This window comes from Rissa tridactyla, chromosome 7 (assembly GCF_028500815.1).
Source record: "Rissa tridactyla isolate bRisTri1 chromosome 7, bRisTri1.patW.cur.20221130, whole genome shotgun sequence".
NCBI lineage: Eukaryota > Metazoa > Chordata > Aves > Charadriiformes > Laridae > Rissa > Rissa tridactyla.
The window spans coordinates 39,576,712-39,604,709 of NC_071472.1; the positions used below are offsets into that span (position 1 = coordinate 39,576,712).

General features: G+C 44.9%; 1 protein-coding gene across 1 annotated transcript; it reads left to right on the plus strand.

The window, feature by feature from the left end:
• The first annotated feature begins 7,459 nt into the window (after positions 1–7,459).
• FRZB (frizzled related protein) lies at positions 7,460–27,984 on the plus strand. The gene is made up of 6 exons (XM_054209752.1): positions 7,460–7,975; positions 17,356–17,403; positions 22,445–22,510; positions 24,884–25,088; positions 25,325–25,388; positions 26,975–27,984. Exons 1-6 carry the CDS (start codon positions 7,522–7,524, stop codon positions 27,083–27,085), a joined length of 948 nt encoding a protein of 315 aa, XP_054065727.1. The 5' UTR covers positions 7,460–7,521; the 3' UTR covers positions 27,086–27,984.
• The last annotated feature ends 14 nt before the right edge of the window (positions 27,985–27,998 follow it).

Here is a 27,998-nt window from a genome sequence, read left to right on the forward strand (position 1 = left end):
GTATTTCAAACCAACATCATCTTGGAGCTTCTCAAAACCCCAGTTACTGGCAGAAGATCCAAGCAGCAAGTAAGAGCGGTTGTGTATCAGTGTTGTAACCTTGCAGGGGGGTGATGGGGACGGAGAACAGCGTGCGAGGATATGGCCTCTGGTGTAACGCTGAGGTGCCTGGAGCTCACCTTCCAGGTCTGGCTGCTGTCAAGCACTCGGTGACCCACGTGCGAAGGGGGAGAGTGAAATTAAAGCCAGCAATGACCACTGAGGACCGTTTTAAAACCACCGTATACCCCGCTTGGACCAAGCGGGACAGGGCTGAGAGCGTGGGGTAGTTTGCAAGAAGCTTTGGAGCCGAGATACAGAGCGGGTGAAGCCCTGGCTGCCTTCTCCCCGGGGAAAGCTACCAATGAAAAAATCTTGGGATACTGGAAAATGTGTTTTTTCTAAACTTGCATTCTAATGATTCCAGCATGGTGATTGACAGCCCTGCCAACAGAGGATGGCCTCGTTGGTATTTAATTAGTCCTTAGTGAGCAGTTAAAATACGCAAGCTTTTCTAAGTCACAAAATGTTGAGTGAGTTTATTCCTGTCCAGTTAAAACTGGCAAATATTTGTGTGCATGCTTGTGAGCTATACTGCTAAAAAAGGACTTGTGTTTCTAATTTTAGTAAGCAAGCCTGTGGCTTTGGGGAGAGGAAAAAAAGTAGCATTGTTACATGAACGGTCTATAAATGTGTTTAAAAAAAAAAAAAAAAAAAACCCAAACCAAAACTCATCAAAAACCCTAGCGTGAGAGGGTTTTTGCTCCCAAAACAAGCTCCCAAAGCTTGTTGGGAGGTTTGTTTTATAGGTCTTGTGAAAGAAATACTAGGCGAGGGACTGCGAAATGGCCACACTTAAAACCTATAAATATTTTCTGGAAAAGTGCCATTAGCTTTTTCCCTTGGTATTGAGCTGTGGAAGTTTGTTGAGTAGATAAGTAAAGCAGCTTTAAAACATTGTTGGTAACTAAACTGTCACCCCATTGTTTAACTTTTTTTTTTTTATTAGTTAAGAAAGCATTGTTGATGTCATCAGGGAACTGGAGAACAATAAACATGTTAATAATTTCGTGGGCACGATTTTTTTATTCTGCTGCAACTAAAGTGTGTGTGGGATTGAGAACTACGACCCAAAAGTCCCAAAGTTCCCAAAATATCCCCCAGATCACTTTTTTGAGGTGGGGATGGGCTTTAGCGTGACCTGGTGCATGCTTCGAAGCAACTGTAAATCACTGGACACACGGAACTCTTGGACTGCTGCAAAGGGCTAAAAGGGCAAGGAAAGGGCTCTGTAGAAAAATAAGATTTTTCAAAGAGACCGGGCGCTTACTTTAGGCCGGGCTGTGGATTATGTTACTGCGTAATGGCTTCACACTTAAATGGCACGGTGGTATTTGACCACCAGCTCTTCCTTAATTTTGTCAATCTTTCTATACCTATTTTCTACTCTTTATTTTACTATCTCTCACAGAAGTGAAAATGAAGTGGCAAAACGTGAATGCCCTTGCAAAGTCACAGCAGCGGCTGCAGCCTTGGCAGCTCTGCCCAAATTTGCGGCTTTTCAGTAAATCAGAAATGGGACAAGACGCTGAGTTGTGAAGTTAGAAATAAGCCATGGAGGAGCTGCTCGTCTGGAAGCGGAGTCGGCTGCGTGTGATTAGGGCTGCAAGGGGTGCCGTCACGGGGGGCACGTCAGGCAACCGGAGATCTTAACCTGGAAGAGTTAAAAACTTCTCTCTTAAAATGAAATTGTTTTTACAGGGTTGGATTTCATAGCTCTTGGTTTTCCAGAGCATCTGCTGTTTGTGTGGCTCGCAGGTATGTTAGTAGAAGGCAAAGTTTCTTTTCCTCAGGTTCCCATACAGAGCCCTTTGTGAACCCACCAGTAATTGCTAAAAACATGAGTAAAATACACACCAACCGTGTTGGCTTCTATTTATAGGTAATACTTGATCCTCAGGCATGTCAAACCCCATCAGCTCCCACTGACATCGGTGGGGAGTCTGAGTTTCAGCACCTGGCGATATTCGGCTGTTACTGTAAAACTTGGCTGTTTGTGCAGGGGCTTATTTTTAAGGGCAGGGGTGTGATTTGGTACTTAATGCTGCCGGGCACTGCTAATAAATCTGGGTAAGCGGGAGCAGAGGCAGACTCAGGCCGTGCAACCGGAGAGGCTGTAAATCTGAAATAGTCGAGTTATGCTTTAACAAAATTAAATTCTGAGTGGTTACGGCCTTTAAGCTTGACATCTCAAATTATTTCTGCAGGGGCCAGACTAGAAATGCTGCGTAATGTATATGGTGTTATAGGGCTTTGCAGGGGTGGGGTTTTTTTGCCTTAAATGCTCCATCTGGAGGTGATTATAACTCAGGGTTCAGTGGATTTTGTTGTGTCTCTAGCAGGGCCCACACTGGGAGGGAAGGATGTATTTTTTCCTTATCTGCATGGTCATCGTAATAGCATATAGTGATTTGCTGCATTAGAATAATGAACTGAATGCATATTTAAATTGAACATCTATACAAAATACTGCCGCGGAGGCTATCTGGCATTCATAAATTCTTAAGCAATTGTTTAAAAAAAATAAAATTGTATGCTGGGAAGCGAAGCGGCTGAGCCATCCTCCCCAGCGTCCCCTCCAGTGCAGCAGCAGGTTCCCGCCACCGGAGCAAGAATTGCCTTCAGGACACTAATTACATTTCAATCAGTTCGGCGAAGTGAGTGAAGATCGTTGTACTTCATCTTTGCACATTAGAGAGAATTGCTGAGGAACAGGGGAATTAAATGAAGACGGAGCTGCTTTGCATCGAAATGCAGGCGAATGCTTTCCCAGTCTTAAGTCCCCGAGCCCGGGTGCTTTGGGGGTCTGATCAGCTCAGCTCCGTTATTGCCGTTTTCTTCATATTTTCCACAAGTTAAATTGATTCTGCAAATATTTAGACAAACCTGGTAGTCTTCCAGCACTCACAACAGGGTTATTGCAAGGGGGGCCTTTGAGGAACTGGGGACAAAGCTTCTGTTCTCAATGCCTCTGAAAAACAGGCTCTTCTCACATTTCTTTATTGTAAGTACCTGGCTGACGCTTTTGCCTTATTTTCCTATACTTTTGGGGATAAACTCACATGACTGTGAAAACATCCAAGTATCTTCCCGTAAATTTTTCAATGGAAACAGAGGGCTGTGTGTATGGTGATCCATCAGAAAAAGTGCTTCTGATTTTCGGTGTTCTGAAATGTGACAACATTGTTCTGAATGTCATCGCAGACTTTAGGCAATTTACTTGCGAGAATTTCAGTAAACATGACATTTAGATGATTTTAAAGATTTGGAACTGGCTGTGCTTTTCTGCAGGAACGCTGATGCAAGTTACAACATCCCGGTGGAAAATCAGCATTGCAGGTAGCAAACTTCAGAGTCGAGAAGCCGTTAAGCCCTGACACGGCCACAAAAAACCTGGGAAAATCCCAAGCAGCAAACAAATTGACCCTGCAAAATGAGACTTCTATGGGAGACGTATATGAGGGTGTGTCTGTGCCAACAGAGTGAAAGCCTACAACAGGCACTATGAAACAGAATTGCTGTTGGCATCGTTTGTCTTTGGAATGCCCGGTAGTTGGCCGCCTTGGTGTTTAAAGTGACATATTTTCCTAGCCATTCTATTAGTTTTACCAGTAACGTAGGATGCGGAGCACTGGGCAAATAGGTTTTTTTGTATTGTGGTGGGACTTCAAGGAGACAAGTAATAGGAACAAATATTAATATGAAAAATTTGATTCTAGGAGGCACGCAGACCCCGAGGGCACAGGACAGTTAATAATGAGCTGGCTAATAAAAACAGCCCCAAAAATCACAAGTCTGAGGGAGACTGCATCAAAAGAACCTTTTCTTCTTCCTTGCTGCTTCCAAGTCATCCATGTAGAGGCTTGAAAGTTTATTAAAAGAAGTTAATAGTCCCTTGTGTTTTGTCTACCTGAGGGAGCTGAAACAAGACCCTGGCTGGAACAGGAAATGTACAATAAATCCCATTTTTATGACTCTGTAAGTCAATGATTATGGTTTTAGCAACAGCCATGTAAGAAGTATTTTAGGGTTTTGGTTTTGTTTGGTTTTGGTTTGAGGTTTTCTGAGTTTTTTTAAGGCAGCGTATATAAGCAAATTAAATTGCATGTAATTCTGAGATCGCTATAGAAGGGTTCAGGAAAGCAAAAACCTGTTCTGAAGAAGTATTTTTATCTCTGCTAGTTTTCTTCTTAGGCACAGCCAGACTAGATATGGTCATGCTTGCACTGCTTTTCAGTTGGAATGGGCAGCAGGAGACCGTAAAACATCGTCCCTGGTTTATGAACAGCAGCCCGTCGCGCACGTGGGCAACCGGAACCAGCAAGGTGATGGGAAGCCCACCAAGCATGGGACGAGCTTGTGTCTTCTCTGAACGCTGTCGCTAGTTGGTGGCTGGCAGGATCTGGCAGAACACACAAAGGGAAAAGGTGACTTATAACAATGTCACCTAGAGCTTACAGCTGAACGCAAGCTGTTCCCTACGGTGCCAGGGGGGTTTATGGTATCTAAAATATAAACGTGCCATGCAATGTCAGGCTACCCCTTCATCGTCAGGGTAGCTGTTAGTTAGACCACGAAAAACGACACGCTTGTTCTGCATTTTTTCCTGATCTTTGCTCTAATTTTCCCTTTCTGAATTTCACCTCTTCCTTGTTTGTTTCAGACACGAACTCATTTCTCAACCGGTCATAACAGACTATGGAGTCATATGCATCCACAGTATCTACTTAATACCATTGCTCTTAAAAATGTAAATACGGATTTGTTGATCTGCTGAACTCTGCCCCAAGCCAGAGTAGATGCCACCTGGTTTGAGGAGGGCTCTCATCCTCCCTGTGCCCCCTCTGGCCTATAAACACCCCCTGCCTTATAGAGGTAAGCTGCTGGGATGTATATATGGGGATGTTTCACGTACCTAAAGGGAGACTATAGCGCTTGAGGACAGAACAGATGCTCACACATGCACTCAGGAGTGCCTTGGCTAACACCTGTTTGTCTTAGCCAAACCCCTATGCATTTCTCGCTGTTGAAAAGAAGGCCTCAAGCTTCGATTTTAGTTTTAATAAGGTAATATTTCTATTTAGTAATGTAGTTCTTCTAGCTTAAACTTAAAATACATACATTTCTATGTTTTAAGTCATGAAGTTTTGCTAATGTACTGCATAGAACTAAAAAAAAGTTCTAACAGCTGAGCTGGGCGTCAGAGCATCTCAGAAAGCCAGATCTTGCTGCTTAAGCCCATTGCTGTTTGTCTAACTCCCATGAGAGAAAAACAAGCAGAAGGGGGGGGAAAACACATTATGTTGCGGGGGGGAACCGACAAAGGAATAAATTAATGCCAGCCGTCTGCAAGCAGTTTCTTACTCAGTTTCCTTCTGGGGAAGGGGGCAAAAACAAAGCCTTCAGTCCCTTTTCATGTTCTCTGCAGCCCTCCTCCTGCTGACACGTTTCTGTACCCCAACAAAGTCACCGGGCTGTCCCCGGAGCTGTGTTATCTGGCCTGAAATCCATCCTCGCAGCACCGCAAGGCCACCGAGTTGGTTTTGTTTTGTTGGGTTTTGTTTGGTTGTTTGTTTTTGGTTTTGTTTTTTTTTTTTTTAATAGAGTTATAAATGAGTAACTGAGGTCATTTTGGCCCTGGGCGGCATTTTTGCATTGTTGTGGGCTCCTGTGATTCTTGAGGGGGGTAATAACAATAATAAACTTTTTCTGTAATTTTATGTATGAGCTACTCCGGGGGCAAATCCTTGCCCTAGGCCCCAGCCCCACGGAGGACTTGTTTATTCTAGGAAATGACTTTGTGTGATACTATGGGCTGTAGTATTACTCCTCAAATTTCTAGGTCTGGAGCAGCTACTCAAAGCCCCCCACAAAACTCGTCGGCAGGCAGCGCTGACCCCAGCCTGCTGCCCGGGCGTGCTTTTATTAAGAAATTCCTGCTCACCATACACAACACTGAGCTGATGTAACGATACTACAGTAATTTGACTAAGCCCTTTTGGAGTCGCGCAAGGCTAAGGAATCTGATTATTGTCACCACCTACCCCTGAAGGTTTAACGTTGCCCTTGTTGCTACATGCTGTGGAAAGAGACTTTGTTTTCTTCCTAAATCTTAAGAACATGGCAGGAGAGAAGGGGATGAAATTCCCAACGGCGGTGCGGTGGCACCCAAAGTAAAAGTGACTTTTCTGACAGACCTTTTTGACTGTATCTGAGCTTTGGGTGAAAAATCCATCACCTAGAAAACGTGCGCCCTCAGGGCCGCCTGGGGCAAGCACCGACAGCCCAGGGAGCGGTGAAGAAATCTCTTCCCCTCTCCCAGCACAGTTCCCCCTCTGCAAAATGGCGGGGGGGGGGGAGACAGTGTGGTCTTGACCTTTCTTATATGGTATTTTGAGACTGGTGGCAAATTCTAAACACTGCAGCACACACTTTGCTCAGCCGACGTATGAACTCCGCGTTCCTCGCTTTAAGTATGTACACGTATTTTAGTTTCAATTAGCAATTCCAGTGTTTTGTGGCAACCGCGTGTGAAGACAGAGGGCAGGTTGTTACTTGGCTCTTTTCCTCCAGCCATTTTATTTTCCCTCCAGCATAACCTCTCCAGTTGCCGGGCAAAGCACTGCGACCACACTTGTATAGCATGAAAACCACAGCTCTCCTCTTCGCTGTTGCTTTTCCTCCTTTACCAGCCTCCGCACCCGTTTAAAAAGGCGTCGAGAGTGGCTGTAGCGTTTCTTTGTAACAGAAAACAGCTCACTAGACACTGAGGTTTAGATATTTGGTAAAAAATAACAATGCTCGGGGTCAGTAACCAGATTGCCTTTGCCAAGTTTCAGCCAGAGGTGAATTTTTGCCACCAGCTATAAACTGATTTATACTGGAAACACCAAGAGCTAATTAACAGCCCTGTTGGGCCAGCAGCCAGGGGCGGGCCCGCAAGCAGGCGCTTCCCAAGTACCGTGCCGATGGATCTCCGGGTGCTTCACGTGAAACCAATGCATTTGTGTCCATGTCCGCAAAATGCGACGTTTATTAATTTCTTCCCGAAGAAAACGTCCGCCTCGCCGTGAGGGCGGAAAGAGTTTCTTTCTGGGTTGTTTTTTTTTTTTTTTTTAACATAAAGAAAAAGAAGAAACATTCCCCTTCCCTCCCCGGGCTGCACCCCGCCGGGGCTCTCCTTTGTTCGGGGGCGGAGCGGGGCGCCCCCGGCCCCGCGGGGGAGAAGGGGGGGGGGAGGCGGGTCCGCCGCAGCCACCCGTCCCTCCCCGTCCCGTCCCGTCCCGTCGCGGGGGCGGAGGGGCCGGTCGGCGGGCGGAGCCCCCGCGGCAGCACCGCGGCCGCCGCCGCCGCCGGAGGAGCCGCCCCCCGCGCCGAGGTCTGGCCGCTCGGCCCCTGGGCAGCGCCGTCGGGGCGGGCGGCATGTGGCGGGGGCTGCCGGTGCTGGCCCTGGCCGGGCTGCTGGTGCTGGGGCGGGCGCCGGCGGGGCGGGCGGCGGCCTGCGAGCCGGTGCGCATCCCGCTGTGCAAGCCGCTGCCCTGGAACATGACCAAGATGCCGAACCACCTGCACCACAGCACGCAGGCCAACGCCGTGCTGGCCATGGAGCAGTTCGAGGGGCTGCTGGGCACCAACTGCAGCCCCGACCTCCTCTTCTTCCTCTGCGCCATGTACGCGCCCATCTGCACCATCGACTTCCAGCACGAGCCCATCAAGCCCTGCAAGTCCGTCTGCGAGCGCGCGCGGGCCGGCTGCGAGCCCGTCCTCATCCGCTACCGCCACGCCTGGCCCGACAGCCTGGCCTGCGACGAGCTGCCGCTCTACGACCGCGGCGTCTGCATCTCCCCCGAGGCCATCGTCACCGCCGAGGGCGCCGGTGAGTCCGCGGGGACGGGGACCGGGACCGGGAGCGGGACCCTCCGCTCCGCTGCGCTGCGCTCCCCGCCGCCCGCCAGGACAATGGGCGCCGGCCCCGCGGAGCCCTCTCTTTCCCCCGCTCTTTCGGACTTTTCTCCGAGTCTCTTTTCTTTCCCTCCGCTTTTTTTTCTTCCTCTTTCTTCTCTTTTTATTCCGCCTTGACCAGCCACGTCACTGCTGGGAGAAGTTTTGCCGTTGGGAAGAGAGGGCGTGTGACAAATGACAGCCCCGCCGTCCCGCTGGGGAGCGCCTCAAAGTGTGGAAGCGACAACTCTCGTTTCACGCAAACGGGAAACGTTTCCCTACCCCGCTTTGCTTTTTCACGGGCAGCCGGTTGCGAAGGCAGAGCTACCCAGGAGACAGGAGCTCCTGCTTGTCCCCAGGCTGCCCCAGCCCCTCCGTGCTCACCCCAGCCGCCTGCTCTCCCCAGAGCGGGCTGCTCCCCTCCTGCCAAGGCCATCACCCACCCCGGGCAGAGGCAGAGGATTTTGGGCCAAGAGCCATCCCCAGAGGTGCCCTGGGCAGCTCCAGTGCGGCTCTGGTGGTACCTGCCCTGTTGGAGCCTCATGGCTCTCTCACCATGTCCCATTTCACCGGCTGTACTCGCTGTGGTCCCACAGGACGGCTGGCGCTGGGTGTCCGACTGCCGTCCGAGGGGAACGGGGAGGCATGAACATCTCCGGGTGGTTGGGTGAAGACTTCTGACCACTCAGGCCACCACGGTGCTGCAAACCTGCTGTTGCTCAGGGATGTGCTCTGTTAGGGGTGTGCTCCGGTCACAGCTACCTTTTGGGTCAGAGGAGGTAGCAGGGCACAGCTCAACGCGGTGAGCTGAGCGCCATAGAAATACTAAATTGAAGGAGTTATCGAATAGGAAATCAAAGTGAGCCAGTGGGTGGGTGTCACGAGTGAGCTTCAACCTTTATGAAATGACCCCAGTTTCTGCATTACTCAAAGAAAGCTGCTGGTGAAACCAAGCAACATTTCCCTGCTGCAGAGTCTCAGCGTCCGTGGGTCTGTGAGACCTCTCCATCGCAGGAGTGGGCGAGCAGAGCTGGGGGGGGGAGCAGACAAGAGGGGTGGGCGGCTGAGGCAGAGCAGCACCCACGTGCCCTGTGGGCTCCTTGTGCTGCCCGCCAGCTCCTACAGTGCCCACAGCTGTAACGCCAGGTTTGGCATCTCCTGATGGGCATCTGCCATCTCTCCATCCTCCCCCAGCAGTGACCTGTGAAAGAAAGGCGGGTGAGTTTTTTTCATGCTATGCTCAGCACAGCGTTTGACTGCGCTTCTGTCCCATTACCAAATGCTTTATGTATCCCACTGCCAGCAATGCCAAACACTGTAACTCCTGTTTTCCTCTCCTAACGAAATCTCGTGCTTCGGTTTCCTGACTGTGCTCCCCAGGTCAGCCTTCCAGGTAAGCTGCTCTCACCACTCCTCCCATTTATTTGTAGGCCAGCCTAACCCCGCTCTTTCTCTCACTCCACGGAATTACCCTCTTCACCTCTTGAAGTCTCAACTCAGTGACCATACCCTGATATCTCCAGTGGTTACTACTGTTTCTCTCTAACGCTTGTAATTGTTCCTTTCCACCCTTCCTCCCCCCTGCAGTTGTCCCCAGCCCATGAACCCAACCATCTCTTTTTGCCCGCAGGTCCCTCGCTGTGGTGGTGGCGGCTCTCTGGGGGCCGCAGACCTGCTGGGATGGTTTGGGGAGCTGCGGTTTTGAACACCAAGCGCCTTTCTCCGCAGTGTTGAGGTGCTTTCAAAACCGCCTTAAAAATGGCTCCAAACTGAGTGAGACTTGGCAGGTCTGCAGCGATCTGAAAGCAATCGCATTCAAATCTGGAGGGAGGAAGTTTGGCTAAAATTGCCCCCGAGTTACCTATTTCTGAGGACCTCAGTAGTACAATAACCTCTTTGAGGGATTCCAGGGCTGGATCCATGAAAACTCTCTTTCAGCGAATGAGAACCTGATGACATTCTCATTTCTGGGCTGAAAATTTTGAACTGATGCATTATGCACCAGACTGAAAGAATCCTTCTTGAGGGAATAAAACTGCTCCTTTAGAAAGCAGAGTGGATTCCTGTTCTAGGAAGAGGTAAGGTGAACACTTCCAAATTCAATTCTTCAAATAAAGGATTGCAGCCAAGTAGAAGACACGAATAACCAAGTGCCTAATGGGGAGCGTGCAGAACACTTGCTCTCATTTTATCTCCTGAGCACTCCCGCCCCTTGTGCTGTCTGTAAACGGCATCTAATAGAGCAGGCAGAAATATAAACCCATTTTCTCTTGTGTTTTTGTTGCAGAAGAGGGTGGGTTTTTTATTCCTCAGAAGTGAAATCTTGATTTTTTCCTTCCTTTTTTGCCTCCTGCAAAGTAACAGGATTCTACAGTTTCCTTTCCTCTCGAGGTCTCTGCATCATTACTCGTGTGTGGGGTTAGTGCATTTGTCTAGTCCCTTCCGTAAGGCAGCAGCCTGAAGGATGACACGGTCAGATGTTTGTCCTTATTAGCCCAGGAACAGGGTTCGGAAAGCCCGATTTCCATTCCTTTTCCAGTATTAGACCATACATCTTTCTCATGAGCACATGGTTCAGCTGGGCACAAGGGCTCTTCTGACCCTCAGGACACACTTTCTGTGGGTTGAGGCACCTGCAAGAGGCTGCAGCGGGTTAATATCGTGCCGGATCAGTTATCCTGTAGACGCTCACGAAAATTCCCTGTCACCATTAAAGTAATGGGTCTTGACTCTCATTTCAGTGATGACAAGTTGAAGATCGTTTGAAGTTCACTCGGTTATTTTTTTTTTTTTTTGGCTGACGTTGCACCACAAGATGAGAAATTCCTCTCCAATCAGTTGTGTTCCCTGTGCCTAAGTAGACTGTGGCTGTTGCAAAACGTGGAGATACCGTGGTCAGTAAAATCTGTGCCAAATCCCAGTAGGAAGTTCACTTTTGGTTATTGAGGCACAGGTTATGAGTCCTCCACAAACATCTTCTAGAACCTCTTTCCACGTGCAGCCCAGGTGGTAAGGACGATCTAGAGGCTTCCTCTTTGCAGGAATGAAGGAGGTGTTTGTGTCATTCTCATGATGTTCTTCAGGGCTGATTACAAGTTGAAGGGATGAAATCGCTGCTGCTGTGTCTGTGATGGAGAAGGCTGATAAGAACAGTAGAACTGCCTTTAGGGCTCTGCGGACCCTATGGGCTTGTGCTGGTCTCCAAAACCTGAGTGTGTACCTGCTGTATACCACACTGCTGGTTTGGAGGTCTCAGGTCCCCCAAGGTACAGGGACAACCTTCAGATAAGCGTCCTGTAGGAAACTTGTCTGTCTTGGTTTTTCATTATCTTTGGGAAACACCTGGGTTCCTTTACACCCATGCAGCAGAAGGATGCTCTGGGCATGGTGTGGGTGTTCTGGAGGCAGGTGTGATGCTGAATATTTTGGCTTTTTGTGAAGGATCTGACAAATCACAGTCCGGGCTGTAAGGTGAAAAAGCCTTCTGGCAATACGTAACATCCCGGATGGGAGATCAGTACCTGGTGATGTCTTCTGTGTCGTATGGCTTTTATCGTGCGTCCCAGTCCTGTGCTCTTTCGGGCTGAAGGTGGTTCTGCTCACAGACATTGGTACAAGCTGTCTTGCATATGCAGGAGGTCCCATTCACGTGCTCCGTACGTTTCCTTCTCTGTGTGCATATGCCGACTTTTCCTCACGTCTGTCAGGTTATCTGCTTCCTTCGTTCAGCGTCTTGTCAGATCTCCTTTAGTCTGTGAAGCAGCAAAAAGTGCAGATAGACAAAAAGCGTCTTGAATCTGAACTATCGATAGCGGGACCTGTCTTTAATTTTAAACACAATATATGACCAGCCTGACCACAGTCATTGCTGGTGTTGGGATTCTGACTCGGAAAAGTACTGAAGCGCCTGTGCTTGGCTGCTACTGTCTGGCAGATTGTTTATGTCTCAAGCGACGTGTTTATTCCTGTTTTGAAGAGGGAACTGGCAGTAAAAGGCGAGCGCTGCGATGGGTACCATGTGTATCAGAGGACAGATCTGTCGGTTGGATTTCTGTCTCATCATATCTTATTTAAATAGAAAAATAACTTGAAGGCATGTTGGGTTAATGAGACGTTGGAGAAAAGGGAAGTGTCATCACAGGGTATCAACCACGTGTAGTTAATGCCTGAACCGTTATGGGTGATTATCATAAGATGGCTGAGGAGAACTCTGAATCTCTTAAAAAAAATTATCACCTCTTAAACATGAAAGAAAATTAGAGATTATTCAAGTGATGGAGATGTGTTTTCTGAAATCGTCTGTGAACCCCTCATTTCTCTGTGTAGGCCAAGTCCTCTGTACCTGCCTGTCTGCCCAGGTGAGCTCAGAGTAGTCCCGTATGGGAATTTGGCATTGTATGCTTAAGAGAAAAGTGAGAGAGCCATTTCCCATGCTTGTTTTTTGTATGTTATTAACTTAATTTTCAAAACAGTGGTTTCCAAACTCCAGATCACCTTTGCTCTGTCTCAGACCTTGCACAGCTCTAGGTATGGTCGCCGAAATGTGCAGCGGCGTTAGGAGTGTCCCAGACTCTGCCACGGATGAGCAGTCGTGCCCCGGTTGTCATTTTAAATTGCTCAAAACTCAGAAGCAGCCTCAAATCTCAGTTAACAGAACAAAATCATTACAAACTTCAAGCCTTAAAGAAGAAAGGAAAAGTAAACAGGAGTATTTAAATCTTATTAATGAAGATACTGTTGATGGTGTTATACTCTCACTTCAGTTTGTCTGTCTTTGTAGGCTGGGTCCCCTAGAATGGCTTTTACGGTCTAAGTATCAAGTCGAGACCTAGGCTGTAAAATGTCATCGAAACCCAGCAGGATTCATCACGTGGAATAATTCATTATGTGGAGCAGCCGTGCTCCATGTTGCAGGCTGCTCTGCGGCCTGGACTTCACGCGATCTGTATCAAATTTTAACGAGGTTCCATTTTCCTATTACTTGGCTTCACTGTGTGTGTTTTTGCAATCAGATTAGCAAAGGTCCTCTCTGCGTTAAGACCTGAGGTAGATTACAAAGTCTGAATTCCTGCATATTTGGAGGATTTTTAATCAATGGGGCTCACAGATGTCTCTGTCTGCAGAGAGTGCCCAAGCAGCAACCGCTCGCTGTGGTTTTGTTCTTTGGAGCTGGGCGTCTGGAATGGCTTCCGTAATAGCTGGGCCATATTCTTTAATTGCAGTGACAATCAGGATCGTGTTACTTTTGGCTGTTTCTCTGCCTTTTTTTTTTTCCTTTTAAATTTAAACTGTGCTATAAGATGTTTGCTCAAAACTAAGTATTACCAAATTGTTTCCTTTTCCCAAACCTCTCATCCAAATCTGTGATCCAGGCGTTGTTATTTTGTACACTTACTAGGCAAGTGGCATCTATTCTGCTCTCCTTGTTAGTGGTTTGGGTTTTTTACATAGTATCTCTCTGAAAAGCGCTTAATTAAAATGGCTTATTGGAAAAATCAGTTTGGATTTTTTTCCCCTGCTCTTAAACAAAATTTAGTAGGAAGCCTTTGGATTGGAGCTCTGGATAATGTTTCCTCTTTGGCAATCCTGCTAATCATCACTGACGGATACTTCTTTCAAAAAGATTGTTTTGCATAGAGAAAACTTGGCAGAGAGGTCGCCTCAGAAGAGAAGTGGAACAATAGGAAGTCAGTTGTTTATTTTTAAAAACAGCAAACGGCTGCTTTTTTTGTTGTTTTTTTTTTTCTATCTGCATTATGGCTGGGGGTCTCAGCAGTGTGCGTCTCCTGATGGAGAGAGGTCTCTGCCCAGTAGACTGCTGGAGTCAGGGGATGGGATTTCGTGGTTCCTCGCGCCCACCTACGATCTTGTGAGTGGCTGGTGGCAGGGCTGGCCCAGACCCTTTTTCCTGTTGCTTCCCCGGTGGATGAGAAGGGACCAGGAGGTATGAGCTTGACCTGGGGCAGCCTCAGGGAGATGTGAAGCCATTCCCGAGATGTGTTGTACAGTGATGGAGGTCTCTGGTCCCCTCCACAAGCCCGCGCTACTCTCCATCAGTAGGAAGTCCTCATCCCTAAAGAAGCATGAGTGCACGGGGAAAGATAAGCATCAATGCAAGGTCAGTACTTGCTGGCCCAAGCCCTCACAAGTAGGGAAATGAGTCACAAAGTGATATATCAGTACCTGTTCACTCCTCCTCTGCTCATTGACAGACACTGCCCTGACCACAGTTGCTGAGCACAGCGCGCCGGGCGCCGCAGCCTTCACCCAGTGCAGAAACGGGAGCCGTTTCCACTGATGGCTGCTCTGCGCACTCCGAATTGCTCGTGTGGCACAGCCGGCTGCTTCGCCAGATAGCCACAACCACTGGTTTGGGGTACAAGGACAAGTGACCTGGCGAATGAATGCAGAGTTGGGAAACGGGTTGAGGTTATGCTGTGTTGTAATTTGGTAAAAAAAAAAATAAGTTGTGTACTTAGGAGTGGAAGGGAGCATCTGGTGGAAAGCAGTTTAGTTCCGTGTTTGTTTGCAGGGCCCAGTTTATATTGGGCATATTGAGTGTTGACCACACATTGAGTGTTTGCATTGGTGTGAATTTGAAGGACAGTTCCTCAGCCCACAGACAACACGCATCCTACCCCCGAGTGTGGTCAGGGAAGGCTGTGAACCCCATACTGGGCTCTGGATTATGTTTAGTTGTAATTCCAGAGTGAATTGGACGCGGTTTGCTCAAACAGCATGAAACTGCTTGGATCAGCCCTTGGTTTAGGAAGGGAGAGTCCACTTCAGGGCTTCTTTTTCTTTCCATGGACTCTCCGTGGACGTGAAGATGGTAAGCATTTAACCTGATACTTCCCTTGCCTCCTGTGCTAATGAAAATTTTTTCTGCCCCTATAACAGTTTCGTTGGTGTAGGGAATGTGCTTTGGAGGTGTGAATGAACCGTCCCTTCATTCATAACTGAAGTACCTGTTTTGCTAGGAGTTGTAGCTTGCTGCGCCACCTGAAGCACTAGAAAGAGTTGCCTTGGCCATGTGCAAAGCCAGCCAGCACGGAAGGCAACCTGAGAAGGTGGCCAAGGCAACGAAGGAGGCGGGCAGTGAACCTGGAGAGCTTTCTCTGCAGCGGTCTTGAACGCCCAGAGAGTGGTGAAACATCTCAGTCCAGTCTTTGGCACACAGAGAAGTAGAGCCACCTCGGAGAAGTAGAGCCACCTCTCCCTGGTTGGTGGCTGGGAGGTTTTGCAGACTTCGGTCTGCAAGGGGAGCAGATGGGGGGAGTACCAGACTATGGACCCAAGGGCTCTCTGTGCTGTGACCACGTCAGAAGGAGCTGCAGGTTTAAAGCCAAGCCCTGGCTAAATGAACAAGACAACAGTGGTTTGGCCCAGGAGAGGAGGAATGAGAAGAAATGTGGTCATCCTCTTACTTAACCATTTTCAAGAGGAAGACCATTTTAATTCCTCTCTTATCTTTCGTATCCTGTGTGTAATCCATGTAAGCACTTGATACAATGTAAAGTGGATTTAAATTTGATTAAGAATTTTTTTATTTTTTTATTTTTACCATATGCTATTGGTAGAGGTCATGATCTCCAATTGCCAGCTGATAACAATGCCTTTTTGAAAATTTGAGAATAGCTCAGGTGAATAATCAAAGTTAAACACGTAAGTAAGAACTGGCGTGCGTAATCTGACTTGTTACAAGGCAGCGTGGAGAAGCCTTACAGCTGCCGTGGAAGTGCATGATAACTGAAGACCAACCAGAAGTGAAGAAAAAACCCGTGAAAATGTTGGGTTTGTGCTATATACTAAGATACTGCGGTAGTTTGAAGCTTTCTTTGGAAGAAAATTAGCGTGATTTTTACTAGCAATATTGGATGTAGAAGGGCGTCTATTCAATCCGTCTGTGCTATTTTCTATACCCTTTGCTCTTTACATTGGTAGGAATCCTTACTCCTGAAGTCTCAATTTTGTGAAGTTTGTTATTATGTTGGTAAGGGAATTAGCTGTTTTTCAGATTTACTCTTGCCCTGACTGTCATTTAGCCACAATCCCCTTTTATGTAAAGGAAGTTTCAAATTGCTATGAGAAGTATAAATATGCATTAAGGTGGAGATATATTTTTTTTTTTTTAAAGGAGGATGGCCAAATTAGAAGATTAACTAAGTAATGTTAGATCTCTTGTAAACAAGTATTTTAAATACATAGTTGTGGAACTTGTGATTAAATAATTAAAAAAATTAAAATTTAGTCCACACATCTAAACCGTTCATCTATACGGAGTATCATCAATGTCCTGGGCTGTGTTACAGCCAGATCCTTACAGCTTCAGCTGCGAGAGAGGAGCTTTTGTGACGTGGTCTTGTATACATTTGTCCTATATTGTAAAAGCAGTGGTGGTGTGTCCATGATAATGTGAGAATGTAAGAGAGGTGATGTTTGTATAATACCAGCTTCCGGAGTTGAAAAAGCTGTGTAAACTTTGGGGCATGCAAACTTAAAGAAGGGCCTTTTATTTGAAACCTCATTTATTTTTCCATTTTATGTGTCATTGTAATAAAGTATACTGCCTCTCTCCCAAATCTTGTTTCTCTTGCATTTATTTTTTTCTGAGCTTGTACAGTGTTATATGAATTAACATACTCGTTTTTCATGATTTAGTATATGTATAAATCCATCAAATTGTGTGATTTAATAAACAGGTTTGAAATGACATGTTTTACTAATGTGGGACACATTCCACTCACGAATGTGTCTAAAAGCAGTTCTTTGGGCATAGTGCCTTTTTCCCTTCTGTTCCTTATCTGTCCTTCAAACTAATCAGTATGTTTTTAAACTGAGGGGAAGGGGAAGGTCTGAAACATTTGTTTTGGCATTTGCTTCAATGATATGATTGTGGTTGGTTGGTTTGATTTCCTCAGTGACCAAAAAAACAAACCAAAAGTAATTTCTCCTTCATCATCTAATTAAATGCAAACAGTACATGTACTTTTTGTAGGTGCTCGTAAATTCGTGCCATAAATTTCCATCCTCGTCCTAAACCTGCCAGTGTGTGCACCGGTAGAAATGGGATATTTAATCTGCTTTGGCATTTAACATGACGTGCTGGATTCAGGTCAAGTTCAGTTAAGAAACTGTGTCAACTTTTAACAGGTTGGCCTGTAGGACATTACGATCTGTTAGTTGATTAAGTTATTAAGTTTTAGTATACTAAATAATAGAGAAAGAGACTAAGCATTGTAATGTTGGTGTATTGAAATAATCTAATATTAAAAATACTAACATTTCTTTACATATTTTACGAATCTGTGACAGATTTCCCTATGGATTCTAATAATGGCAACTGTAGAGGCGCCAGCATTGGTGAGTACGCTTTTATAAAACTGTGTAATAAGCTATAGTCTTTCAAATCCTTTTAATACTTAATAAAGTAAGAGGGGTACTCAGTGATGCATAAATACTCTGTCTTGTCTGGGAATCCTGTAGGTGTCCCGTGAGCAGGTGGGATTTGGGGCTGGTCAGCCTGTTGACCTCTCAGGGTACAACTCAGTTGACCCTTTAGCGTGTCTTTTTAGCACTCATCTCTTTTGCTTTCGTCAGGGCAAAATTTCTATCAGATCCAGAGGGCTGTGCTGATTTCATTAAAAGTTTTGTCTCAAACAGTGAGAATGATCGTTAAGTGGATTTTCGCTGTGCAAAACCAGTGAAGATAATGGTTCATTCTGATTTTAAAGTTTGCACATTGGACTCGGCACTCTTTGTAGATAATGGCAAAGCTCCTGTTAACCTGAGGAGATTGAGGCTGTGACCTTCCGAGCTTGGTTTTATTCCAGCAGGTCCCCTGTTGCTTTTTATTTTTGCTTTGTTTTTGCTGGAGCTGAGTAAACCCCCTTGAGTGTTACCGCAAGTCATAGGCAATGCAAAGAAGCAAAGCCCAGGTTGGGAGCTAATGGATGACAGAAATGTCAATTTGTTGCTCAAGCAAGCCAATGACTACAGGTTTCCTTGAATTCTATTGTGATTCCTTCAGAAGTTTTCCTCTTAGGGGGTTGTCAAGAAGGTGACACTCGGAAACCTAGCGTTGGCCATCATGTCTCTCCTTCTCCAGAGGTGGTGATGAGCTGTAGTGTGCACTGATGCTCAGTTTATTAACGTAAACACCTAAGTATGGTTGTGGAACATAAAATTAGATACCTACATAAAACTGGATAGCTTCAGCATTCATCTCTGTGACTAAATTGTAAAAAGGTATTAATAATGCCCAGCTTATAATACAGTTTTAAAATGCAATCAGTAGGTCCCAACGTGAAGGCAGCTATGTAGGTGCAAAATGTTATTTAAATCGCAGTGTACGTTCTTTAGAAAGCCAGCTACAATTAGAAAAACCCAATAAAAGTAAGCCCCTCAATAAGCTTCACTTTAATTGCCGAGAGTATGGTACCATGTTCTGAAAGACCTTCTAAAGATTTTTATTACTAATGTTAGTATCTTCTTAGTTTTAAGCCATTTTCAATTGTGTGGCATTGAGAAAGTGTGGATTTCGTGCTCTACAGTGACTGTACAGAGCATACAAGCTTCACTTTGAGTATGGAAGTAAAGCTGGATAACTTCAACGTCACCTTATATCAAAAATATCAAACATATCTTTAGCACAGCCTGTCCTTAGGGACGTTGACAGCATGTAATACCAGTAAGTGACCCTGCAGTGGAAGAGAAAAGAGTAAGATTCAATTATACTGTTGCTGTCATGATGCTTTTCAGCTAGTAAAAGCCAAACCAGAGATAAAAAAAAAATACAAAAAATGGGGTGAAGATGCACAGAAAAATTGCTGATGAAAAGGAAGGGTAATATTTTTATCATTGCGTTTTGCTGTACGAACACAATTTCTGGTTCAATGCGCTACACCTGTTTCAACTGACAAACACAGTTTAGCCACCTAAAAAGCTATGTTCAGTAAAGTAAATTTGTAATGTTGCCATTGTAAATAGGTTTTGGGGTGTTTTTTTTGGTTTTGTTTGGGTTTTTTTTTTCAAGTAGCAACCTGATGTGTTTTAAAAAATCCGGGATTAGGCACTGTGGTTTCTAGAGCATATTGCACGTGGATGTGTACAGCTGGAGTGAGCAGCACTCATGGGTCGCCCCTCTTCAAGGCACCTTTTATCCTTGGCAGTGCACACTGAGTCTGCTTAGGGGGGACGTTTTTTACCTCTCTTGGCAGTAAACTGCGTTGTCTGCTTCATCAGGTGCTTTCAGGTCACTTAGAAAATTTTCCAGAGGTTTTTTTTATCCCTAATTTATCAGGGAAGCATTTTCCAGGTTTGAGTGCTTGTACCGATCAATAGTCAGTCAGGTATTAGGTTGTGCACGCACGTGTATTTGAGATGGCACATTTCTTGATAGCAGTCCATGGGGAAAACGCTTTTCCCATGTAGTCCATTGAATTCAGCATTTGCGGGGGCAAGTTTTCAAAGGTATAGATTTTGGGATTTTGTTAGTCCTATATTAACTAGTATTAAAAAAAAATATTTAATGGCAAAGTTAGCTGAAATCTCAGTCGAAACTGGCGCGAGCCTCTACTGCCTGTCTGCGTGCTTGGGATATAACATTGTTGTGGTCCCAGAGCTCTTCTGGTAATTCTGGCAGCTTCAGAGGAGACCGTCACGTAAGATGAGACTCTCCCTCAGCGTCAAGAGATGCAGTACGTTTTTGTGGCCACCTTTTGTGGGTGTTCCCACTCCAACTTTGCAAGAAACATGCATCAATCAAGTGTGTGTTCTCTAACACTCACGTTGTGCTTCCTTTGAAAGTCACTGTAAGAGAAACTGGGAGAAATTAATCAATTTTAGCTCTGCGACTGACTTTCTAGCTAGCCTTGGCAAGTGACTGTGTTAGTTTCTGCATCTCTAAAGAGCAGTTAGAAATAATACAGCATTTTGTAAAGTTCCTTGAAATGTAAATTTGAAAAGCACTGGATGACTAGGAGGTATCCATCATTAAGAACATGGACAGGTCTATAATTTGTTTCAAGAACAAGACTAGTAAAACATATTCCTCAAATTAATAAAATAAAAATCCAATATCATCTTAAAATTGAGGGAAATGTGAGGCTATGTGTTCTTGTCCTGTAATTCAGATTATTTTTGCTATTTGTGCCACAGGCACAGTACCGTAGAACAGGAGAACGTTAAAGGGTAAAGCTTGTTGGACATGAACACTGAGATGCCTGCGTGAGTGTGGGTCATAGGAGCACATCTTTCATGGCCTGTATTGAGGCAGATTATAAAATGGGCCATAATTTGACCTAAAGTATGCAAGAGCTCCCACAGGCAGAAGGGAAGCCAAAAATCACTTCCCTTCTCTGCCTTTATTATTTTAGCACAGTCTTGTACAAAAGCCGAAGTCTGTAGGACTCTATATATAGATTCCTGAGGATGTGTTTGAAATTGAAGGAAACAATATCCTCTTCTTTTGAAATGTTCTCCTCTTTCCTGTACTTTTTTTTCACTACAAAAAAATCTTTCAATAGAAAATAAATAATGATTTGAGAAGTCCATAACCATATGATGCCATCTCTTTTTTTTTTTTGATATGAAGAAATCTTACATAGCAAATAAAAGTTCTTTTTCAGACTCTTCACATTGGATTTAACCAAATCACTAGCTGTATGCATTGTTATTTTAGAACTGTGGTCTATCGAATCGGGCTGCATTAAGTCAACTTCCACTTTAATGCCAAGTCAAATGTCAAAATACATGACCACGTGTACCTATTACTGGGACCTGCTGGTTGCAGTGGGTGCCGTGGTGGGCTTGGAGGGGGAGATACCAGTCAGCTGGGCTTGGCCATGCAACTCCACCAAACTCCACTTGCACACTCGCTTGAAGTCAGTCAATATTTGCATTTGAACAATCAGCCATGAAATATTGGTGGTGAATGCATGAGTCTGGGGCTTCAGCGCCAACACTCCCTGGGCACTAATAACTGTGTTTTTACCCCGTTACTGTTCCCAGCTCTCTGGAAGCTGCACCACTGGAAGTGCTGCTCTGATGGTGCTTATTTGTATTGTCTTTTGAATTATTACCATAAGGGCTAATAATTTCCTTATTTTAATTAAACCTGAGGTTCTGGGTCATAATTTTATACAGAAGACCCAGACAGCAGTGTGGCTCTGTGGCCTACATTTGTTATTATGTGTGTACCAATTCCACCTGTGTGGCACGGGCTTAAATTATACTCGGGTCTGGTGAGCCATGGCATAGATTTATCAGAAGGGCGGTGGCAGCTTTTCCAGGCAGCTCTGCTAACCGTATTTTTGAGATGTCTTTTTTGTTTTGTTTTGTTGCAGAATCGGTAAGATCAAATGCAAACGTGCCAGTGGCTAATATTCTCCAAGTAGTGCTCTAAAATCTCCCATCTAGGTCAGTCCTGTGTAGAGCGTGAAGCCGTTGGGTTGACGCACCAACCAAGTCTCCTAAAGGCCAGTCTCCAGCCAAAAGCCGTTTGCTCAAGGCTGGCTTTATTAATTGAGGGAGAGGCCAGAGCAGGATCAAAGGTGACACTAAACGCTTGCAGTTATCAAGTGAAGCCCTTCAGCCTCTTAATCTTCAACTTAAATTTAAACTCATCTTAAACTTGGTCTCTCTTAAACCTCCTGTCAGACGCCACTGAAGAAACATGGTTGAAGTTTGATTTTTGTCAGGACCATCCCAGCAGAGTTCAGAGCTGGGAGCCACGTGCTGCTTCATCCCACCACCCTCCGACGAGCTTCGTCTGTTGACTGTAGCTCTTAAATGTCTTTGAGTATTAGCCACAAAAATCGCCTTCCTTATGGCAAGCGCACGCTGGCCAGAATATACAAATGTGTTAAACTGAGCTGAGACGTGTAGTCTCCAATCAGATGTGAAACCGTGCCCTGTCATAGTATTTTCTTTCTGTGTCTGTATAACAGTCTATGATTAAAGGTGCAGAAAGGAGGAGTGAGTGTAGTACAAGAGAGAATGGCATTGTGAGGATATGGAATTGCAGCACTTGTGAGCACAGAAGAGACTAAAATCAAAGCTTGAATTGGCTTAAAATGGAAAATTTTGTCACTTCAGACTCCAAGTCCTTTTATCTTTGTTGTTGTGAGGTTGTTTGTTTGTTTGCTGTGCTTTTGTTTTGATTTGTTTTTTTAATTTCAGCATGTCAAGTTCACACATAGAAACCTTTGAGATCTCACAGACAGTTCCACAACAGCTTCCATCAGAGCCGACCAGGAATGCCCCGTGGTTTTAATATTTAACGTGCCTGTAATAAACAAGTCAATTCAGTGAAATTTTCGTTAGGTGTGAGCTTGGGGTTTCAGGAGGATTGTCACTGAACGTGTGCTCTTTTCTTTCTAAATGAAATTTTCTGGTTTTGTAGAGCGCTGCAAATGCAAGCCTATAAAAGCTACCCAGAAGACCTATCTACGCAACAATTATAACTACGGTAAGGACAGCTGTGTGGATGGCTGCTAGTATTTCTAAAGGCTACAGTAAGGGGAAGGTTTTCATTAAAAAAACCTATGGGCCCAATTACTGATGGTTAATCCATTAGTACTTGTTACAGAAGGAAGATGTGGCCTGAAACATTTCCAAATTCAAACCCGGGAGTGCTTGTAGAGGGATGGAGTATGTTAGTACAAGACCGTCTGCGTTGACGCTGAGTGTTATTTCGGTGTCGGCACGGGCATCTGGGGTTCGTGCACTTCTTTGGTGTGACAAGTGATGTGACAAAAAATGACGTCGTGGGCTGCTATGCCTGAGCTGCTTTGATTTCCCGCTCTGAGATGCTCCGCTTTTGCAGGAAATGATGTTTTTACTAACTTTCATGCCTACAAACTCACCATGGGTTCTAACAGGCATACTACATTCTTTCCTTCTCACATATTGAAGCCAGCAACGAGTCTCTTGCCAGCTGTGTTCTGCTGTCAGTAACACCTGTAAAAGTACACGGTGTCCATATATTGTCTTCTCTTGACCAGATTGTCCTGGTCTTCAGGCATATCACAGGTCCAGGCTGCTACTTTTCTTCATGCTGGTTTTTTTTTTAAAGCAAATTAAGCTGATGAAGCCAGTGAATATGTATCACAGGAGTCGAAGAGCTGGGCCTATCCTTTTTCCCATTAATCAAGTGAATAGCCTTAGGCTCACTGAACCTAAAGACTTCATTTAAATGGTAGTAATGGCATAATATTTATTAATAATTATGCATTTATACAACTATTGTCAGATAAATTTCTTTTAACAATAAATCCTATTAAAAGCTCAAAAATTATAATTTTATTCAGCCAAACATTGTTGCGTTTTTTAGGTGGCTGGTCAGTTTTATGTAGTTTTGGTGGACTTGTTTGGGAAACCTTATCAACACTTATAAATACTTAAAGGGTGGGTGTCAGGAGGATGGGGCCAGGCTCTTTTCAGTGGTGCCCGGGGACAGGACAAGAGGCAATGGGCACAAACTTGAACATAGGAAGTTCCACCTAAACATGAGGAGGAACTTCTTTACCCTGAGGGTGGCAGAGCACTGGAACAGGCTGCCCAGAGAGGTGGTGGAGTCTCCAACTCTGGAGACATTCAAAACCCACCTGGACGTGTTCCTGTGTAACCTGCTCTAGGTGACCCTGCTCTGGCAGGGGGGTTGGACTAGATGATCTCCAGAGGTCCCTTCCAACCCTATGATTCTATGATCTTTCCAGAGCGACTGTTCTGTAGTGGGTACCACATCTGTGTGTGGTAGAGAGTCACTGAGTGTGCTACCACCTATCTTTTCAAGCTTTTGAAATTAAAGAGGTTTCAAAATGCATTTGAATGAACGCCAAACTAAAGGAAGATTTTGTTTTGAAATCTTAAAGAGATTTTAAGGAAGTGGATCACGTGGCATAAATTGTGTATGTTAAATGCACAAGTTATTAATTGTTAGCAGCTATATTTAATGTGGCTGCAAAACATGGTGGCTGGTTGTCTTTATGGGCAATGCATGTGAAGGGAGGAGATGGGTAAGTCCCTGGTTTTCTCTCTTCCATACTACCTTTTTTACATAGGCTAGAAGAAATTGGGAATCCGGGAAGGGGACTCTTGTTTGCAAGCTGTGAAAGAGGTGGCATTCTCTAGAGCGTGACCTCTGGATTGGCTTTCCGTTTGCATGTGGTATCAGTTCACTGGTCACCATGAGAGAAACGAAAAGTGTTGCCTTTGAAAGGCTACTCTTCCTCCCATGCAACTTAGAGGGTGAGGGAGGACACAATTAGACGGGTCATCGGGTCAAGATCAGGAGTGTTTGGAGTTCATAAAGAGCAGAGCAGATTGGTGCTGGGTCACTGGAGAGAGAATAAAAAAGGTAAGGGCCTGTCAGGCAGAAGAAGTAGTGATACAAGAAGTTTTAATGCATATTCGCATTTCGTGAAAGGTCGAGAGTGACAAATTAAGTTCGGTCATCTGTACCGCAAGTAGTCAAAGAGGGAGCAGTTACAGCTTGAGCTGTAGAGAGCACACAAGGAATGAATCAAATATATAAAGTGGAAAGGGTGAAGAAGAAGGGATGTTAAAAATTAAGCCCAACTTAAACAGGATGCAAATCAAATTGGTACAGAACTCCTGCTTGTGACCATACTGTTTGGAGATACACTGGGCTACCTGGACCCTCTTGGTGGAGGATGAAGTAATGAAGTGAAGATATGGGGGCAGGGACATTGCTGGAGTTCAGCTGAGCTTTTGATAATGGGCCATGCAACAGACGAATCCCAGAGGTCACCAAGAACGGCTCGGGAGTGACCTGCATTGTCTGCTGCTGCTAACTACACTCTTTCTGATGCTTTCCCAGTCATTCGGGCTAAAGTGAAGGAGGTGAAGACTAAATGTCATGATGTCACTGCGGTAGTGGAAGTAAAGGAGATCCTAAAGTCTTCCCTGGTGAACATCCCAAAGGACACTGTAAACCTTCACACAAACTCTGGCTGCCTGTGCCCACCACTTAGCGCCAATGAAGAGTACATCATTATGGGCTACGAAGATGAGGAGCGCTCCAGGTAGCTCTTTCTGCATTGTCCTTGGGGCATATTTGTTGTTATTTGTTCCCCTGCCTGTAAAGCTGAACTCCAGAGCCACCAGCTGTGGGAAACTTGGGTGATTCTCTGCACATCTCCTTAATGGTTTTTGGGGGGGACAAGGCTCTGTGCAGGCAGAGATCTTAGTCTTTCATGTGTTGGGTTGTGTAGCTTGTGCATGCCTGTTGGTGGAGTAACTGGGTGTCTCTGTTGTGAAGGTTACTCTTGGTGGAAGGCTCCATAGCCGAGAAATGGAAGGATCGTCTTGGTAAAAAAGTAAAGGTAAGAAAACATCTCACCAAAAGTCAAGTGTTGCAGATAGCATGAAACATCTACCTAATACACATGCTGACCCCTGTTAATTAATATCAAGTATCAAAAATTAACTTTGTCTGTTATTTGCTATATTACTTATAAATGCATGCTGAATGAGCTAAAGGGATATGTTGAGCTACCCCAAAGTACACCAGTGTAGCAGCAATCAAAACCTCCGTCTTAAAAAACAAACAGTAGGAGTGTTTTAACTCCGTAGGCAAACTGCACTCTGCAACACACGCCTGCTTAATTTGGATGTGATACTAATTAAAAAAAAAAAAAGAGGGCTTTACAAATGTTTTCCAGAATAAGTCAGAACTATACTTTTCAGATTTAATAGTCTTCGAATACAGTTCTCTTACCAAATTGTGTGGATTAGCAGCTATTTTAAATTGACCTTCCTGGCTTAGATGAGGGAGGTGCATGATAATGAAGTCATGTCACAGCAAATTGGAAGCAATGAGCTCAAATGCGAGCAACATATGAAAATATATTCTAATGTTTTCTAATTTAAATGTGTTCTAATACCTTCCAAGTTGTGGAAGGATTGCGTTGTTATGTTTTGATGCACTGCAAAGCATCAGTTATTTCAATGCTGTTAAGAGTGTCATTTTACACAGAATGTTCTTACTTTGACTCAGTTTCTCAGTGCTAGATTTAACATGATCGTTGTGCCTGTGCAAACCAGTCTCCTCTTCCATTTGACACTTTCTTCAACAGCCTTAATGGCGACTGGCAGGAAAATACTCTGCTGATTACAAATGCAAGTTTTTCTGTGCACTTTTGTCACATCCACAGAGATTACACGAGTGAAAAGATACGGGGATCTTACTCCAAGTTAATGTTTGATTTGTCAGAGCCTTATGAAATCCAGTGCCGCAGAGCAAATACCATGATACTGCTGTGTGCTGAGTTCTTCTTAGTTCCAGTTCTTGGGTGACAGTATCATTTGTTGGGTTTTTTTTGGGAACTGATTTATTTTCTGACGCATTGCCCCGTGGCCCATGACCCGCTGCCTCTGCCCTCACGTCCTGTGGCTGCTGAGGAACGTGCCACGCCACCATGCGCTTCTCAGCGCAGTTGCCTTTTCCAAGACCACCATCAGTTGTACCGTCTATATTTATTACGTCTTTTTGTACTGTGGTTGCTATTACCTGGAAAAGTAAAAATAAGTAAATAACAATAACCAATATTAATAAAAATCACTTGACTGTTTTTTCATCCTGCTTCCTCCAGAGATCGCACAGATAGCTTCGTTTACGTGCTATTATTTAGAAGGTGAGATGCTTTTCTGCTGAAGCCAGTTTTGCCTTGTATCAGCCCTTTCATTCACAGAGGCTACAAGAAAGCGAGCAAATGGTTTTTCTCCTTAAAGTGACTTTTACTGATAACCTCACATTCCACCATTTGAGCCCAACACGGTGTAATGTGGTAGGAAACAGCGATGGCTTTTATATTTTGCTGCTGTTTGTAAACAGATGCAGTTGTTTTACAAATGACTTGCATCTTCTCTTGTAATCTCTTTTGTAATGTCTTTGCCTTTTGATATGCAGCGCTGGGATCAGAAACTCCGCCACATTGGGAAGGCGAAGGGAGAGCCCGGACACAGCGACTCGTCTCCGAAGCCCGGCAAACCCAGCAGTGCCCGACAAGCACGTAGTTAGATGTGGGACGCCCTACGTTGACATGCAGTGGACTATCTACCAAGACTTCATTGTTGAAGCAGCAAAGGAGAAATTGCACTATTGCACGTTATATTCTATTGTTTACTACAAAATAATGTTTTAGCTTATATTAGTTTTTATTCTCCCTCTTGTTTTCTGCCTTTTTTTTTTGGATGTGTGCAAGCTCTGGAAATATATATATTTTTTTCTGTTACTAAGAACTGTAGAAAACTGCCCTTATGAGATGGGGAGAGAGAAGGACATGCTGAATTTACCATTTTATCTCCTGAATTTTCTTAGGGAGAAAATCCCGATGCGAGCAGGAATGAGATCTGGCAAAGACCATCGCTTAAAGTCGTGACTCGCACCGGTTTCCCCCTTTCACTTTTCTTGGTCACTGTTTGCTGAAACTCGTTGTGTCGGGGGGAGGTTGTTGATCTATTTTTAAGTGGGTACATTTTTATTCTGAGATATATAAAGAAATGATGTTAAGAGAGCTGTTTTAATCAGTACACCTTTGTTAAGTTTTCTTCCTCATAAACAAACCACTTGCGTAAGCCAAAGTCTAACTTAAAATATTTCCTGCGACAAACACAGTGCGCTTGTACACAGGAGACCTGGGTTTTCCAGCTCTCTGGACCTTGCAGGAAAGGTTGTCTAGCTCTGTTACCGCAGGGTGTAATGTATAATATATTTCTTCTCTATAATGGCAGTTTTTTCCCCTTTTCTTCCTTTTCTCTGCTGAGTTGTAGGAGTAGACTGACTTACCAGGCCTGCTTCTCAGTACAGGTCTGCACTTTATCCTTTTGATTTTGTGGTGTTATTCTTTAATCTGTGCCTCATAAACAACTGTTCAATGCTCAGTAAAATATGTCCAATAAAAGAATTGTAGTTGTCAACACAGACCTTATCT

Excerpts from the sequence above, each read along its gene's own strand:
- FRZB (XM_054209752.1), top strand. The coding sequence starts at position 7,522 with ATGTGGCGGGGGCTGCCGGTGCTGGCCCTGGCCGGGCTGCTGGTGCTG. Across the intron at positions 22,511-24,883 it reads ACGCAACAATTATAACTACG|TCATTCGGGCTAAAGTGAAG; the intron begins GTAAGGACAGCT and ends ATGCTTTCCCAG. Across the intron at positions 25,089-25,324 it reads GAAGATGAGGAGCGCTCCAG|GTTACTCTTGGTGGAAGGCT; the intron begins GTAGCTCTTTCT and ends TCTGTTGTGAAG.